The 11,852-nt window shown below is 64.8% G+C and overlaps 1 protein-coding gene across 4 annotated transcripts; it reads left to right on the top strand.

The window, feature by feature from the left end:
* Window positions 1-327: 327 nt before the first annotated feature.
* Window positions 328-11,848, top strand: LENG8 (leukocyte receptor cluster member 8). 4 transcript variants are annotated; one of them, XM_082367905.1, is made up of 16 exons: window positions 334-535; window positions 2,212-2,304; window positions 2,926-3,100; window positions 3,456-3,557; window positions 4,301-4,411; window positions 5,181-5,433; window positions 5,595-5,736; window positions 5,960-6,148; window positions 6,464-6,742; window positions 6,816-6,956; window positions 7,072-7,357; window positions 7,992-8,093; window positions 8,174-8,242; window positions 8,336-8,465; window positions 8,545-8,752; window positions 10,567-11,848. In XM_082367905.1, the coding sequence occupies exons 2-16, from the start codon at window positions 2,267-2,269 to the stop codon at window positions 10,727-10,729; spliced, it is 2,388 nt and encodes a 795-aa protein (XP_082224031.1). In that variant the 5' UTR covers window positions 334-535; window positions 2,212-2,266; the 3' UTR covers window positions 10,730-11,848. The 4 variants fall into 4 exon arrangements, with proteins under 4 accessions (XP_082224030.1, XP_082224028.1, XP_082224031.1 ...); XM_082367904.1 differs by lacking the exon at window positions 10,567-11,848 and having other exon boundaries at window positions 328-535; window positions 6,879-6,956; window positions 8,545-9,375; XM_082367902.1 differs by lacking the exon at window positions 10,567-11,848 and having other exon boundaries at window positions 331-535; window positions 8,545-9,375.
* Window positions 11,849-11,852: the final 4 nt, after the last annotated feature.

Here is an 11,852-nt window from a genome sequence, read left to right as displayed (position 1 = left end):
TAGGTACGCCATTCCAGTTTTATTTACTAGGAAAGCTCCCCTTTCCGGCTGGAGGCTATTCTCATGTTCTCTTGCCTTCTTTGGGTCCATCATTCTCTTCCCTCGTCTTCCACATCACTACACGATGGGTAGTCTTAAAACTCTCATCACACTAATTTGTGTCTAGGAATAGTAATGGCTACCACCAACTGAACCAAAACAAGGATGCATGGAAGGGCGCGGAACCTGCGAACTATGCCGTGCGTGTCCCCTCGGAGCCACCGTCCCCACCCCGGCTTCCGGCTTGCATTAAGAACGCCCACCGCGTGGTAGCGTAGGCGGAAGGGGGGGGGGAGGCTCAAATCAAGCTCGTGGCATCTATTGGCTGCCTGGGGACGAGGGAGGCGGGGCGAGGCCTTCGCGTGACGTCAAGACGCCACGGTCCGGGCGTCGAAGCCCAAGGAAGGCAAGAGCCAGCCGGGTGGTGAGCAGTCCTGCGGCTGTGCTGCTATCATTTGAAGCCGCCGCTGATGAGTCCCGGGGGCTTACGGACGAGGTGGGTGTACTGAGCGGCGGCGGGCGGGCGGGCGGGCGGAGGCGGCGTTTCCTTTTGGCCTTACGCCCCGCGGGCCCCGAGGCCTCGGCGACGGTCGCACCAACGGACGCCGCGCGCGAGCGACGACAGGGTGTGGCAGAGCCCGCGCCACTGGGCCTGCGCACGAGTGGTGGGGAGTGCGGCTGCGCACCCTCGCGCCTGCGCCGTCGGCCTTTGCTCCCCACCAGCGCGCTCGGAATTCTTGGGCTCAGAGCACCCCTTTCTTCAACCCCCATTGACTCGTCACTTTCTTCGGGAGGACCACGTTGCCCCTGGCGACGGGCAGCCCTTGCGCCGTCTTCTCCCCGCTCCCCGCCCCCCCCCGGGGACGTGGTGCGCACGCGCGGCTTGGCCGGGGCGGTGGCTCCGGGGCCGGTGGCGAGGATCCGGGCGAGCTCTTCCTCCACCGGGAGCCCTCCTGTGCCTTCCCCGGGCCTGCGGGACGGCCAGGTGCCCCCCTGCCTCCGGTTCTCGCCCCCGCCCAGAAACCTCCCTCCAGGCTCCCCAAGGCCTTACCCCCACATTTTTTCCTGTCCCGGGGCTCCCCCCACTATCCCCGCTCGTGACCCCCCCCCCCCGCCTCCCTGCCCCCCACCCTTCCGCCCAGTTTCGTTCGGGCTCTTCTTTATGGCTCGTCTTCTCTAGGCTTTTTCCCAGTTCCAGACTTTTGGTCTTATTTCTCCACTTCTTGTAGGATTTTCGGGTTCTCCAGCGGGACTCGCCTTTGAGCACCCCCATACTTCTCAGTTCCTTTCTCAAGTCTAGGTCCCCCAATTCTTGCCCCCAGGACATTCTTTCATGTTCTTGCCGTCCTCTTCTCTTCACCCCATTCCAAGTCCCTAAAGATGTTTTGGATCTCTTGGGGGCGTCCCCAAAGTTTTCCCTCCAGACCCCCAACCAAGGGGCTCGCTTCTTCTCTCTCCCAGGTTTACTGCTGCTTCTAGGAATCTCCCATGTACGGTGTTCTCTATCCTTAGGGACCTTCCTGAAATCAGTCGTCTAAGAGCTTTCTAAGAAGTCATTTCTTCACTCCCGGGGTTCCTCTCTGGCACCCTCAACTTCTTCCTGCTCCAGGAGTAACTTCCAGAAATCCGCTTTTCCTCCCAGACTTCTCCATTCTCCAGTGTTCTCTTTTCTCAAGGCTTCCTCAAACGCTTCCCTCTTTACAGACTCTCTCTCAGGGGTCTTTCCAGGTCTCCCAGCCTGGAGGTTCATTTAGCCCTTGTTTATTAGAGCTTCTTCTCAGAAGCCGTCTTCCTCCTTGCTCCTTGCCTGAGGTCCCCCACCCTGCTCTCTGACCCTGTCCCTGTTTCGGGGTTTCCCTCGAACCCTTCCCTTTTTTCACATGGGCTTCCGATCCTTCTCTTTCTCTTTGGTAAACTCATTTGGACTTCCCTGTTTTCAAGTCCTTTGTTTTCCACCTAGAGCATTGCAGAGGGGCCAGGGTCTTTCCCTCAGGCTGTAGCCCTTTAATTCCACACCCAGAATTCTCTTCAGATTGTTTACCCCTTGGCTCCTTCTTTTTCAGATTCCCTTTTCTGTCTGGCTTCTCGTGAGCCCATTTGCTTCTCTTCCGTATTTGTTGACATGTTTCTTGCTCCTTCTGGAGTCTCCCTAATTCGTTCTTTTTCTTGCAGGCAGTGAAAAAGCAGTCTGGCTCCCGAGGTCCACCCCGTACACCCCAGGGTCCAGATGGCGGCCAACGTGGGTGATCAGCGTAGCACGGATTGGTTAGTGAGGCTAGAGGGACGGGGGTCAGAGGGGAGGGCGAGAGGAAGCAAGACCCAGTGTTGTCTTCTGGATGGGCCGTCGCACAGCAAGGGGGGACATGATACCAGAGCCCCTGGGGTAGGGGTGCGGATGAGGCACTCCTTTGAGCTTTCATCTTTCGCAGTACAGTGCTTGTTTCACAGAAGTGCGATGATTCATTCCATGGGTTGCGATTAAGGGGCAGCCTCCGACGCTTAATACTCAGTTATTTATTTTTTTAATTCCTCGTTTTTTCCAAAACAGTGTGATGATTTTCTGACTGAGGTGGTATCAGACAGAATTTGTGGTTTCATAAAGCATTTAGATCTGCTAGGTATCAGGTCTTGTTTTAAGTCCTGTGGTTACTGGTAATCCTTTTGTTTGATTTTTAACATCTGTATGTAGCAGGCATCTGGAAAAGTACCTTAGGTAGGTAATCGCATCTATCGCTCACTGAAAACTGTGAAGCAGAAACTGGCTGTCGGTGTGTCACAGATTAGAAAATTGAGGCTCTGGGATTCAAGCCCTGGTGTTTGCCTGCTTCCATCCTGCCCACCGTGTGCAGTGGGAGAATGGGCTGACTCGATGTCCTCTGTCTGCAGGTCCTCTCAGTACAGCATGGTGGCCGGGGCAGGCAGAGAGAGTGGCATGGAGACCCCCATGCACGAGAACCCCGAGTGGGAGAAGGCCCGCCAGGCCCTGGCCAGCATCAGCAAAGCGGGAGCTGCCGGCAGCTCTGCCAAGGCCAGCAGCAGCGGGCCCGTGTCCAGTGCACAGGTGAGCAGCGTCCCCAGGGGACCGCGTCCCCTGAGCGGGCGTGGGGCACATGCACACGCTGGGTGTCCTCTCGCATCACCAGGGCAGGGTGCTCTGAAGATGTCCTAGGAGCCCTTGCGTAGGGGAAGCAAGTCTGTCTGCTTGAGTCTAGGGCACCACGTGGTCGTGTTCCCGGGGCATCCAGCCTGAGGAGGGAGGGGTGCTCGTGTCGGTGGTAGAGGTGGTGGCTCTCTGTGGAGAGATGTGGACCCAGTTCTGTCCCTTGGCAGTTAACCACCAGTGAGCAGACCTGCCCTGGCGGGGCCCTGGGCGCCTGCTTCCAGCACTGATGGCACGTGGTTCTCTCCCCGCACAGTATGTGTCACAGGCAGAAGCCTCAGCTCTGCAGCAGCAGCAGTACTACCAGTGGTACCAGCAGTACAACTACGCCTATCCGTACAGCTACTATTACCCTGTGGTGAGTGCCCGCCCCGCCCGGCAGGGGCAGGCGGCGGAGGGGCGGAGGTGGGATCAGCCGGGCAGGGTCCAGGGGCAGTGGGTGGGTTGACCACAGCCGTGACAACTGCTGGAAAACCCTCCCTTAGCTCGTGGTCCACAAGGTAAATGCCCAGGTCCTTCCGTGGCCACCCACCCTGCCCTCCCCATGCTCACGTTGCCACAGACTCCTCCACCTCAGCACACACCAAGTCCACCCTTGCTCCCGCCTCAGCCCTTTTCTGGTGTCCCGACACTCGCTGTGTCCTTGCCCAGCAGAGGGCTGCCCGAGAGCGCCTGCAGAGTACCCTTCCTGGGACAGGCTTTACTTAGGGTGGCATTCCCTCCGCTCACCCTGCCACTTGGTTTCTCTGCTTGGCTTTTTTTCTTTGCTTACTGTTGGCTGTGTTGCGTGTCTACTGTGGCACGTACTTTGAGTGCAAAGTTCATTTTGTCTTTACTTTCCATTGTATTGTAGTGTTTAGATGGGTTGGTACTCAGTAAATAGTTGTTGAAGAGAGTGGAATGTGGGACAGATGGAGGTGATCATTTTATTTGGTAATTTTTCAGCATGAGGGAGTTGGGCGCTTTTAGGCGGTGGAGAGAGGGAGGGTGAGAGATCGGTAAAGGATCGCAAACTGAACAGCTGGGAGAGAGGGGCAGGTCTCGGCCTCCAGGGAAGGAATCGGGCCCGCCGCTAAGCCCTCCTTGCTGTGCCCTCGCCAGAGCATGTACCAGAGCTATGGCTCCCCCTCCCAGTACGGGATGGCCAGCTCCTACGGCTCAGCCGCGCCGCAGCAGCCGTCCGCACCGCAGCACCAGGGGACTCTGAGCCAGGTAACGCCCTAGCCCCGCCCCGGCTCCTGTCCTGCGCGCGGGGGGTGGTGGGCCAGCGGTGCGGACACCTGCGTTACTTAAGCTGCTCCTGCCGAGCAGTTCCTGATCTGAGAACGAGGAAGGCAAAGCATCATGTTTGAAACCAGGGTGGGTTCGGGGCTTGGGCACGGCCAGGGGGCTGAGGTGTCGGGGTGACGGTGGGAGCACTTGTGGCGTGGCAGCCTTTTCCTGTGCTTCCCCTCAGCACGTGGCCACACGCGGACAGTCTCGCTCCCACACTCCAGCCTTGCACTTCACGTGCGGCTGGGAGGCGCGGTGGAGCTTGCGCCGGGGAGGTGGGCAGACCTGGGTGTGAACCCCAGCGGCCCCGGCGGTGAAACTACAAGTCACGCTCTCTCTGCGCCTCACGCGGTGCCATCCGGGGGGAAGGATGGCGGCTTTATCGCGGGGCTCCCGCGAGCGTGTGCCACGCGTGTGTCTTGACGGGCACGTGACATGTGCTCGGACAGTGACCGCCGGGCGGGGGTGCCGTCGGGGGCGGACGCCGCCGCCGCCCAGCAGCGGGAGCCGTGGGGGAGTAGCGCGGTGCCTGAGCCGCTGGGCCGTGGGCGGGGCGGGGCGGCTGTCGTCGCCGAAGCCCCCCCTCGAGAGGCGCTCTGCGGGTGCGGGTGGCGAGGTGGGGAGCGTCCGGCCGCGGAGCTGAGCGCCGAGGTGGGCGAGGGCCAGCCCGGGGCACCCGCTCCCGCCTCAGCGGCCGCTCCGCCCGCAGCCCCCGGTCCCGGGCATGGACGAAGGCCTGTCCTACCAGGCGCCCCCTCAGCAGCTGCCAGCGGCCCAGCCCCCTCAGCCCTCCAACCCCCCGCGCGGGGCTCACCCTCTGAGCAGCGGTCCGCAGCCCGGGACGGCCCCTGCCGCGCAGCACGGCCAGGCAGGGTCCGCCTCGGGCCAGGCCTACGGGCAGCACGGCTACAGCGAGCCCGCCAAGCCCAAGAAGGGCCAGCAGCTGTGGAACCGCATGAAGCGTGAGTGGCCTTGGGCCGTGGAGGGCAGGGGGCCCCCCGGGACTCCCGGCGTCGGAACGGGCGCCCTTCTCTGGAGCTCACAGCTCCTGCCCCGGGGGTGGGGCCGGGGCCGCCCATGTGGGCCTGGGGGGGCCTCACCCCAGCTTTCGCTGCCCTCACAGCGGCCCCTGGGACTGGTGGGCTCAAGTTCAACATTCAGAAACGGCCTTTCGCTGTCACAAGCCAGAGCTTCGGCTCCACCACGGAGGGCCAGCACGGCAGCTTCGGCCCCCAGCCCAACCCCGAGAAGGCCCAGAACCACAGGTGAGGGCCACCCCCTTGCCCTGCCCCAGCCCCGGGGCACCGTGCTCAGCATCTGCGTGCGGCCGCCGGCACCGCCTGCTGCTTAGAAAGCAGAGAGCCCCCCCGCCGCCCCCCGCGGGCTCCCCCGCGCGCCCGCCCGTGAGGGGCGGCGATGGCGGTCCCGGCTGGGGTCGTGGGGTGCCGCTCCCCAGCCGAGCGTCCGCAGCTGCCCTCCCTCCGCCAGGGGGAGCTTGTCCGGGAAGCCCGACGACTGGCCGCAGGACATGAAGGAGTACGTGGAGCGCTGCTTCACCGCCTGCGAGTCGGAGGAGGACAAGGACCGCACGGAGAAGCTGCTCAAGGAGGTGCTGCAGGCGAGGCTCCAGGACGGCTCGGCCTACACCATCGACTGGAGCCGGGAGCCCCTGCCGGGGTGCGTGGGGCCGGGGCGCGCTCGGGAGGGGGCCCCGAGGAGGGGGAGCGAGGAGATCGGGCCCCGGGGGCGGGAGGCTGCCAGGGGTCGGGGTCTTGGGGGCGAAAGCGCGGAGGCGGGAGGTGTGCTACTCGGCGGCTGCGAGCAGCCTCTAGACACGCAAAACCCTGGGATTGTCTCCCACCTGAGCGTCGTGTTAGCCGAGTGGCCTGGGTAAGTGCCCTTCCTCCCGAGCTCGCGTGTGCAGGGGCGGGTGGCAGGCGCCGGGGACGTCGGGGCGCCGGGTGGTGATGCCCTGCCCTGCTATATCCCCAGGCTGACTCGGGAGCCTGTGGCTGAGAGCCCCAAGAAGAAGCGGTGGGAGGCCCCTAGCAGCCTCCACCCTCCCCGGGGGGCAGGCTCAGCGACCAGGGGCGGGGGTGCCCAGTCCCAGCGAGGGACGCCCGGGGCTGGGGGTGCTGGCCGAGCCCGGGGCAGCAGCTTCGCCAAGTTCGGCAACCGCAATGTCTTCATGAAGGACCGCAGCTCCTCCTCCAGCACGGACTCACGCTCCCGCTCCTCCTCCCGCTCCCCGACCCGCCACTTCCGCCGCAGGTGCGCAGCCTGCGCGGTGGGGGGGCGGGGGGCGGGGCCGCTTCAGGCCTCACCGGTGTGCTCCTCCGCGCAGTGACTCGCACTCGGACTCCGACAGTTCCTACTCAGGGAATGAGTGTCACCCTGTGGGCCGCAGGAACCCGCCCCCCAAGGGCCGGGGAGGCCGGGGGGCCCACATGGACCGGGGCCGAGGCAGGGCGCAGCGTGGGAAGAGGTGAGGCTGTGGGGGGCCGGGGAGGGGGAGGGCTGTGTCTGGGCAGCGGGGGAGAGGCGGGGGGTGGTGCCACGCCTGCCCCCTCAGGGCCCCCTCCTCCCTCCCTCCCCCCCAGGCACGACCTGGCCCCCACCAAGCGCAGCCGCAAGAAGATGGCGGCCCTGGAGTGTGAGGATCCCGAGCGCGAGCTGAAGAAGCAGAAGCGGGCGGCGCGCTTCCAGCACGGACATTCCCGCCGCCTGCGCCTGGAGCCCCTGGTGCTGCAGATGGGCAGCCTGGAGAGCGGTGGGGCCGACCCCGACTGGCACGAGCTGCAGATCGTGGGCACCTGCCCCGACATCACCAAGCACTACTTGCGTCTCACCTGCGCCCCCGACCCGTCCACCGTGCGCCCCGTGGCGGTAAGTGCCCCCTGGCAGCGAGGGCAGGTCCTCCCTGTGAGGCCAGCGCCGGCACCAGGCCTCCGAGGCCAACGCTGCGAGGATGGCAGAGGCAACGTGCGAGGAGGTGGTGGGGCGGGCAGGGGTCTGGCTCGGGCAAGACCCTGACCTGCCTGTGCACAGGGGGCCTGTGGCTGACCGGGCCCCGGAGGCCGGAGGCACCGAGAGGTGAACTGAACCCAGAGCTTGTGCTTCAGAGCCGAGTTCAGGGCCTGTGGCCTCGTCGGAAGGCTGGGCCGGCCTCTGAGCCTCTGTCTCCTGCTTAGGAGACGAGGAGAAGGAAGCCGGTGTCCCCGGCCAGTGCCTGTGAGACACTGGGACATCCATGTCCCGACATCCCCTGAGGCCCGAGCTGGGAGCAGGGCTGATGTGTCCCCCCGGGGCACACGCGCGGCCTGTGCTGACGCAGAGACTGTGTGCGCGCTCTTAACGTTTTAGGTTCTACTCCCTTTAATGTCAGGATCGAGCCACTGGGTGGGTTGACTGTTGCAGCCCCCGCTCTAGGACCCCGAGTTTGTGGAACCGTGGCAGGTTTTAGCACATCCTTGCTCTCCGTGCTCAGGTCACGCTGAGCCACGATTCACCTCTTTCCCAGGTTTTGAAGAAGTCGCTGTGCATGGTCAAGTCCCACTGGAAGGAGAAGCAGGACTACGCCTTTGCCTGCGAGCAGATGAAGTCCATCCGGCAGGACCTGACGGTGAGGCGGGTGCCGGGGAGGGGGCCGCACTGTTGGGTCCCGCCCTGGTCCGGTGTGACTCCTGCTTTCCCGCCGCCCAGGTGCAAGGTGTGCGCACCGAGTTCACGGTGGAGGTGTACGAGACCCACGCCCGCATCGCCTTAGAGAAGGTGAGGGGCTGACGGGATTCCCTTGGCTTCCCCCGCCTGCCCCCCGCCCCGCCGTCCTGGCCTCACTCTGCTCCTCCCTCCACGCCCCCCCAGGGTGACCACGAAGAGTTCAACCAGTGCCAGACGCAGCTCAAGTCACTGTATGCTGAGAACCTGCCAGGCAACGTGGGCGAGTTCACTGCCTACCGGATCCTCTACTACATCTTCACCAAGAACTCAGGAGGTGAGGCGCAGCCCCGCAGAGCGGGGCGGCCACGGGCCCCCAGGTCCCGCCCTGCTCATCTCCTTGTCTCCGGCCGCAGACATCACCACGGAGCTGGCGTACCTGACGCGGGAGCTGAAGGCGGACCCTTGTGTGGCCCATGCCTTGGCGCTCAGGGCAGCCTGGGCTCTGGGCAACTACCACCGCTTCTTCCGGCTCTACTCGCACGCGCCCTGTATGTCTGGCTACCTCGTGGACAAGTTTGCAGACCGGGAGCGCAAGGCCGCCCTCAAGGCGATGATCAAAACGTATGTGACGCTGAGCTCTCCCCCTGGCCCTCTGCTCTGCGGCCTCACCGCCGCCCGCCGCCTCCCCTCCGTTCCCTGCTCCCCTCTGCACCTCCACCTCCGGGTGCCAGGCCTCCGGCTCCCCGGGCCTCCCTGCGTCAGGTCCTGGTCTTCTCTCCCCTTCTCTCTTTTCCGCACTCGGCCCTCCCCTCTGGTCCCTCCACTTTCCAGCGCACGGCGGGCCCTCCTCCGTCGTCCTCTCTCACTGCTCCGGGGTCCCCTGCCCCTTTGCCTCTCTTTGCCTTTTGCTCGTATCACTCTGGACCCCACTTTGTCTTCTCCGTGCTCCGGGCTCCCCTTCCTCCAAGGCCCCTGCCCACCTTCGGCGCTCCTGTGGCTGGGCTCCCGCTCTGTGGGGACGCCCAGCAGAGGCGGCCCCGCCCTTGGCAGCCGCGGTCTCAGAGACGAGGCCCCGCTCCCACCCGAGCTGTTTTGAGAGCCCGGGCGCGCTCAGGGAGCAGGTGTGAGGCAGGGCAAGCTAGGCCGGGACGGGACCCTGTGCCCACGTTCCCAGTCAGGCGGGAGCTGCCCCCAGGCCACGGCAGGACACCTCTCCCGTTGTTACAGCCAGGGCTCCTCCTGGCCTCTGCTGGTGGAGGCCGGGGGAGCTGCGCCGCGTCCTGCGGTGCACGGGGCACCCCCCCGCTGGCTCCCCTGGCCGCAGTGTCGGTCTTGCTGAGGCTGGGAAGCCCTGCTCAGAGGACGCGGGGCCTCGAGTGCCACGTCCGTTCGGTGGGAGCCGTGGGGATGGCTTGCAGCTGGGGAGGGACACTTACCGTGCAGGTTAGGAGACTCCTAGGATCCAGTTTGGGTCAAGCCGATTTAAGGGCGAGGTGCGGGCAGGGGCCCTGGGGAGAGAGAGGAGGGAGTGGGGCAGACACAGAGGAGGCAGGGCCGCGGGACCCGCTTTCTAAGCCAGGAGGGAGGAGGAGGCCGGTTACCTGCAGGACCCTGGGCTGCCCCGGTGTGTCCTCTGTGCGCTTCGGTGCCGCCCCCGGGCCGTGGCCGGGCAGGCCTCCCGTTGCTGCCTCAGCTCGCGTGTGCTTGGCCTGTCGTTGGCCTCCCGGTCTTGTGTCCCCCTGCTCCGGAGGGTGGCGCGGCTTCTCTCCGGCTCGCTGGCCCGGGCCAGCCCCGTGTTGGGGGACAGCAGGCTCCTGAGCCCCGCCCCCCACGGACTTGCAGGGCTGTGAAGAAGTGGGGGCTTCAGGCAGGACGGGTTTGAGCGTTTTCTGCCACTTACTTACTTCCTAGGTGACAGCGGCCAGGTGGCTCTGCCACTGCGCTGTCCTCGGTGTGTGTCTGTACAGGGTAGGGTGACAGTTCTGGGAGGGAGCTCAGCGAGCTCACGGGGCACTTATAAGAGCCGTTTCCTGGCACAGGCCAAGCCTCCTCTTAGCACTCGGACCCAGGTCAGGGCAAGTGGGGGGGGCGGGTCCCCGAGTAGCCGCGCCCGGCCCCTGCCCCGGGCCACATGGGCCCTCTCCTGAGGGGCTGCCCAGGCCCCGGCCAGCAGAGGAGCCAGCCGGGCCCTTCCCTCCCGTCCCCTCTCCTCCCGCCCCCCACACAGGTAAGTGAGGGGGAGGGGGGGCGCAGCCGGGGTTTGGGGCCCCCCCACCCCGGGCCCCCCCGAGCCCCTGAGGGGGGAGGCCGGGGCTGGGGAGGGGCCGGCAGGTGACGCGCTGAGGAAACCTGCGGGTGCCCGACGGGGGCGCCCACTCCCTGCTCGTGGGGCCCTCCCGCGCCCACCTCATCGTGCTCTCCTCTTGTCTCCGTAGCTTCCGCCCTGCGCTGCCAGTCTCCTACCTGCAGGCCGAGCTGGCCTTCGAGGGCGAGGCCGCCTGCCGGGCCTTCCTGGAGCCCCTGGGCCTGGCCTACACGGGCCCGGACAACTCCAGCGTCGACTGCCGCCTGAGCCTGGCGCAGCTGCCGGCCTTCTGAGCACCAGCGCCGCCGGGGCGGGGGGCGGGGGGAGGGGGGCAGGGCTGCAGCCCCCCAGCGCCGCCTCGGCGGGTTTTGTTTTTGAGCCGTGGACTTGGGGTGTAAATTAATTTGCGGGGAGTGGGCTCCAGGAAGAGCCACCAGCCCGGCCCCCATTTTCCCACCAGGGAGTCTGTACAGAGATTTTTCTACATTTTTATTTTTTGCCTCCGAGGGATGGGATTGGGCGGGGGGGACAGCAGAGGGTTGGGGGCATGGTCTGTAGGGTCGTCTGTGTCCACCTTGCACCTCTACTAATGCTGTCTCAGTGTTTTTTCTCTCTCTCTCTCGAGCTTGTACTCCGGTAGCGACCCGGCACCCTGGCCCATCCCATGCCGGGGGAGGGCCAGTGGAAGAAGACAGGCCGCTCCGCCCGTGCCCGCCTGCGGCGGGGGCACCAGCACACCAGCCCGCCACCCGCCGCCTCATCTGCCTCACCACAGACTCTTGTTGCCCAGCCCTCCGGGGCCTCAGTGTTTGGGGCGAGGGGAGCCGTGTAGAGACTGTGCCCTGCCCGCGGCCCCCGACCCCAGAAACGCCAACGCCTCGCCACCGCCAGATCCGCACTGCCACCCTGCACTGAGGACTCCGGAGGCCATCGCGGGACCTCGACAGCCGGGCCGCCTCGTCTGCAGTTGTATTAAGTTGTCTCCGTGTCCCTTCCTCCCTCCACCCCCAGTGTTTCTTCTGGTTTTTTTTCCCTTCCCTCCCTCCCCCTCCTGCTCCCGCTCCCCCCTTGGTTCAGCACAGGTAAACGGTTACCCTCCCTCCCCGCCTCATGGATCACCAGCTCACGTCATGTTTCCTTCTCTTTTCTTTTTGTGTGTGTTTATTTAAGTTATTTTTTCTTCCTCCCCTTTTCTTTTCCGTCCTCCCTCCCTCTTCTGCCATGTAACTGGAGGATGTGCAATGAGTTTGCAAACAGCTGGACTGTCGGGCTGCTTTTTTTCCAGATGTTCCTCCTTTGCCTCCCCTCCCCCTCCTCTCCCCTTCCCCTTTCCTTCCTTCATTCTTTCCTTGGAGCACTGAGCACCATTTGGAAGCTTGAGAGAAATCAAAATTAAAGAGAGAGAGAGAAAACACG

This window comes from Balaenoptera borealis, assembly GCF_965194805.1.
Source record: "Balaenoptera borealis genome assembly, chromosome: 19".
Taxonomy (NCBI): domain Eukaryota; kingdom Metazoa; phylum Chordata; class Mammalia; order Artiodactyla; family Balaenopteridae; genus Balaenoptera; species Balaenoptera borealis.
The sequence above is the reverse complement of the archived record's forward strand: the minus strand, read 5'-3'. Positions and strand labels throughout refer to the sequence as shown.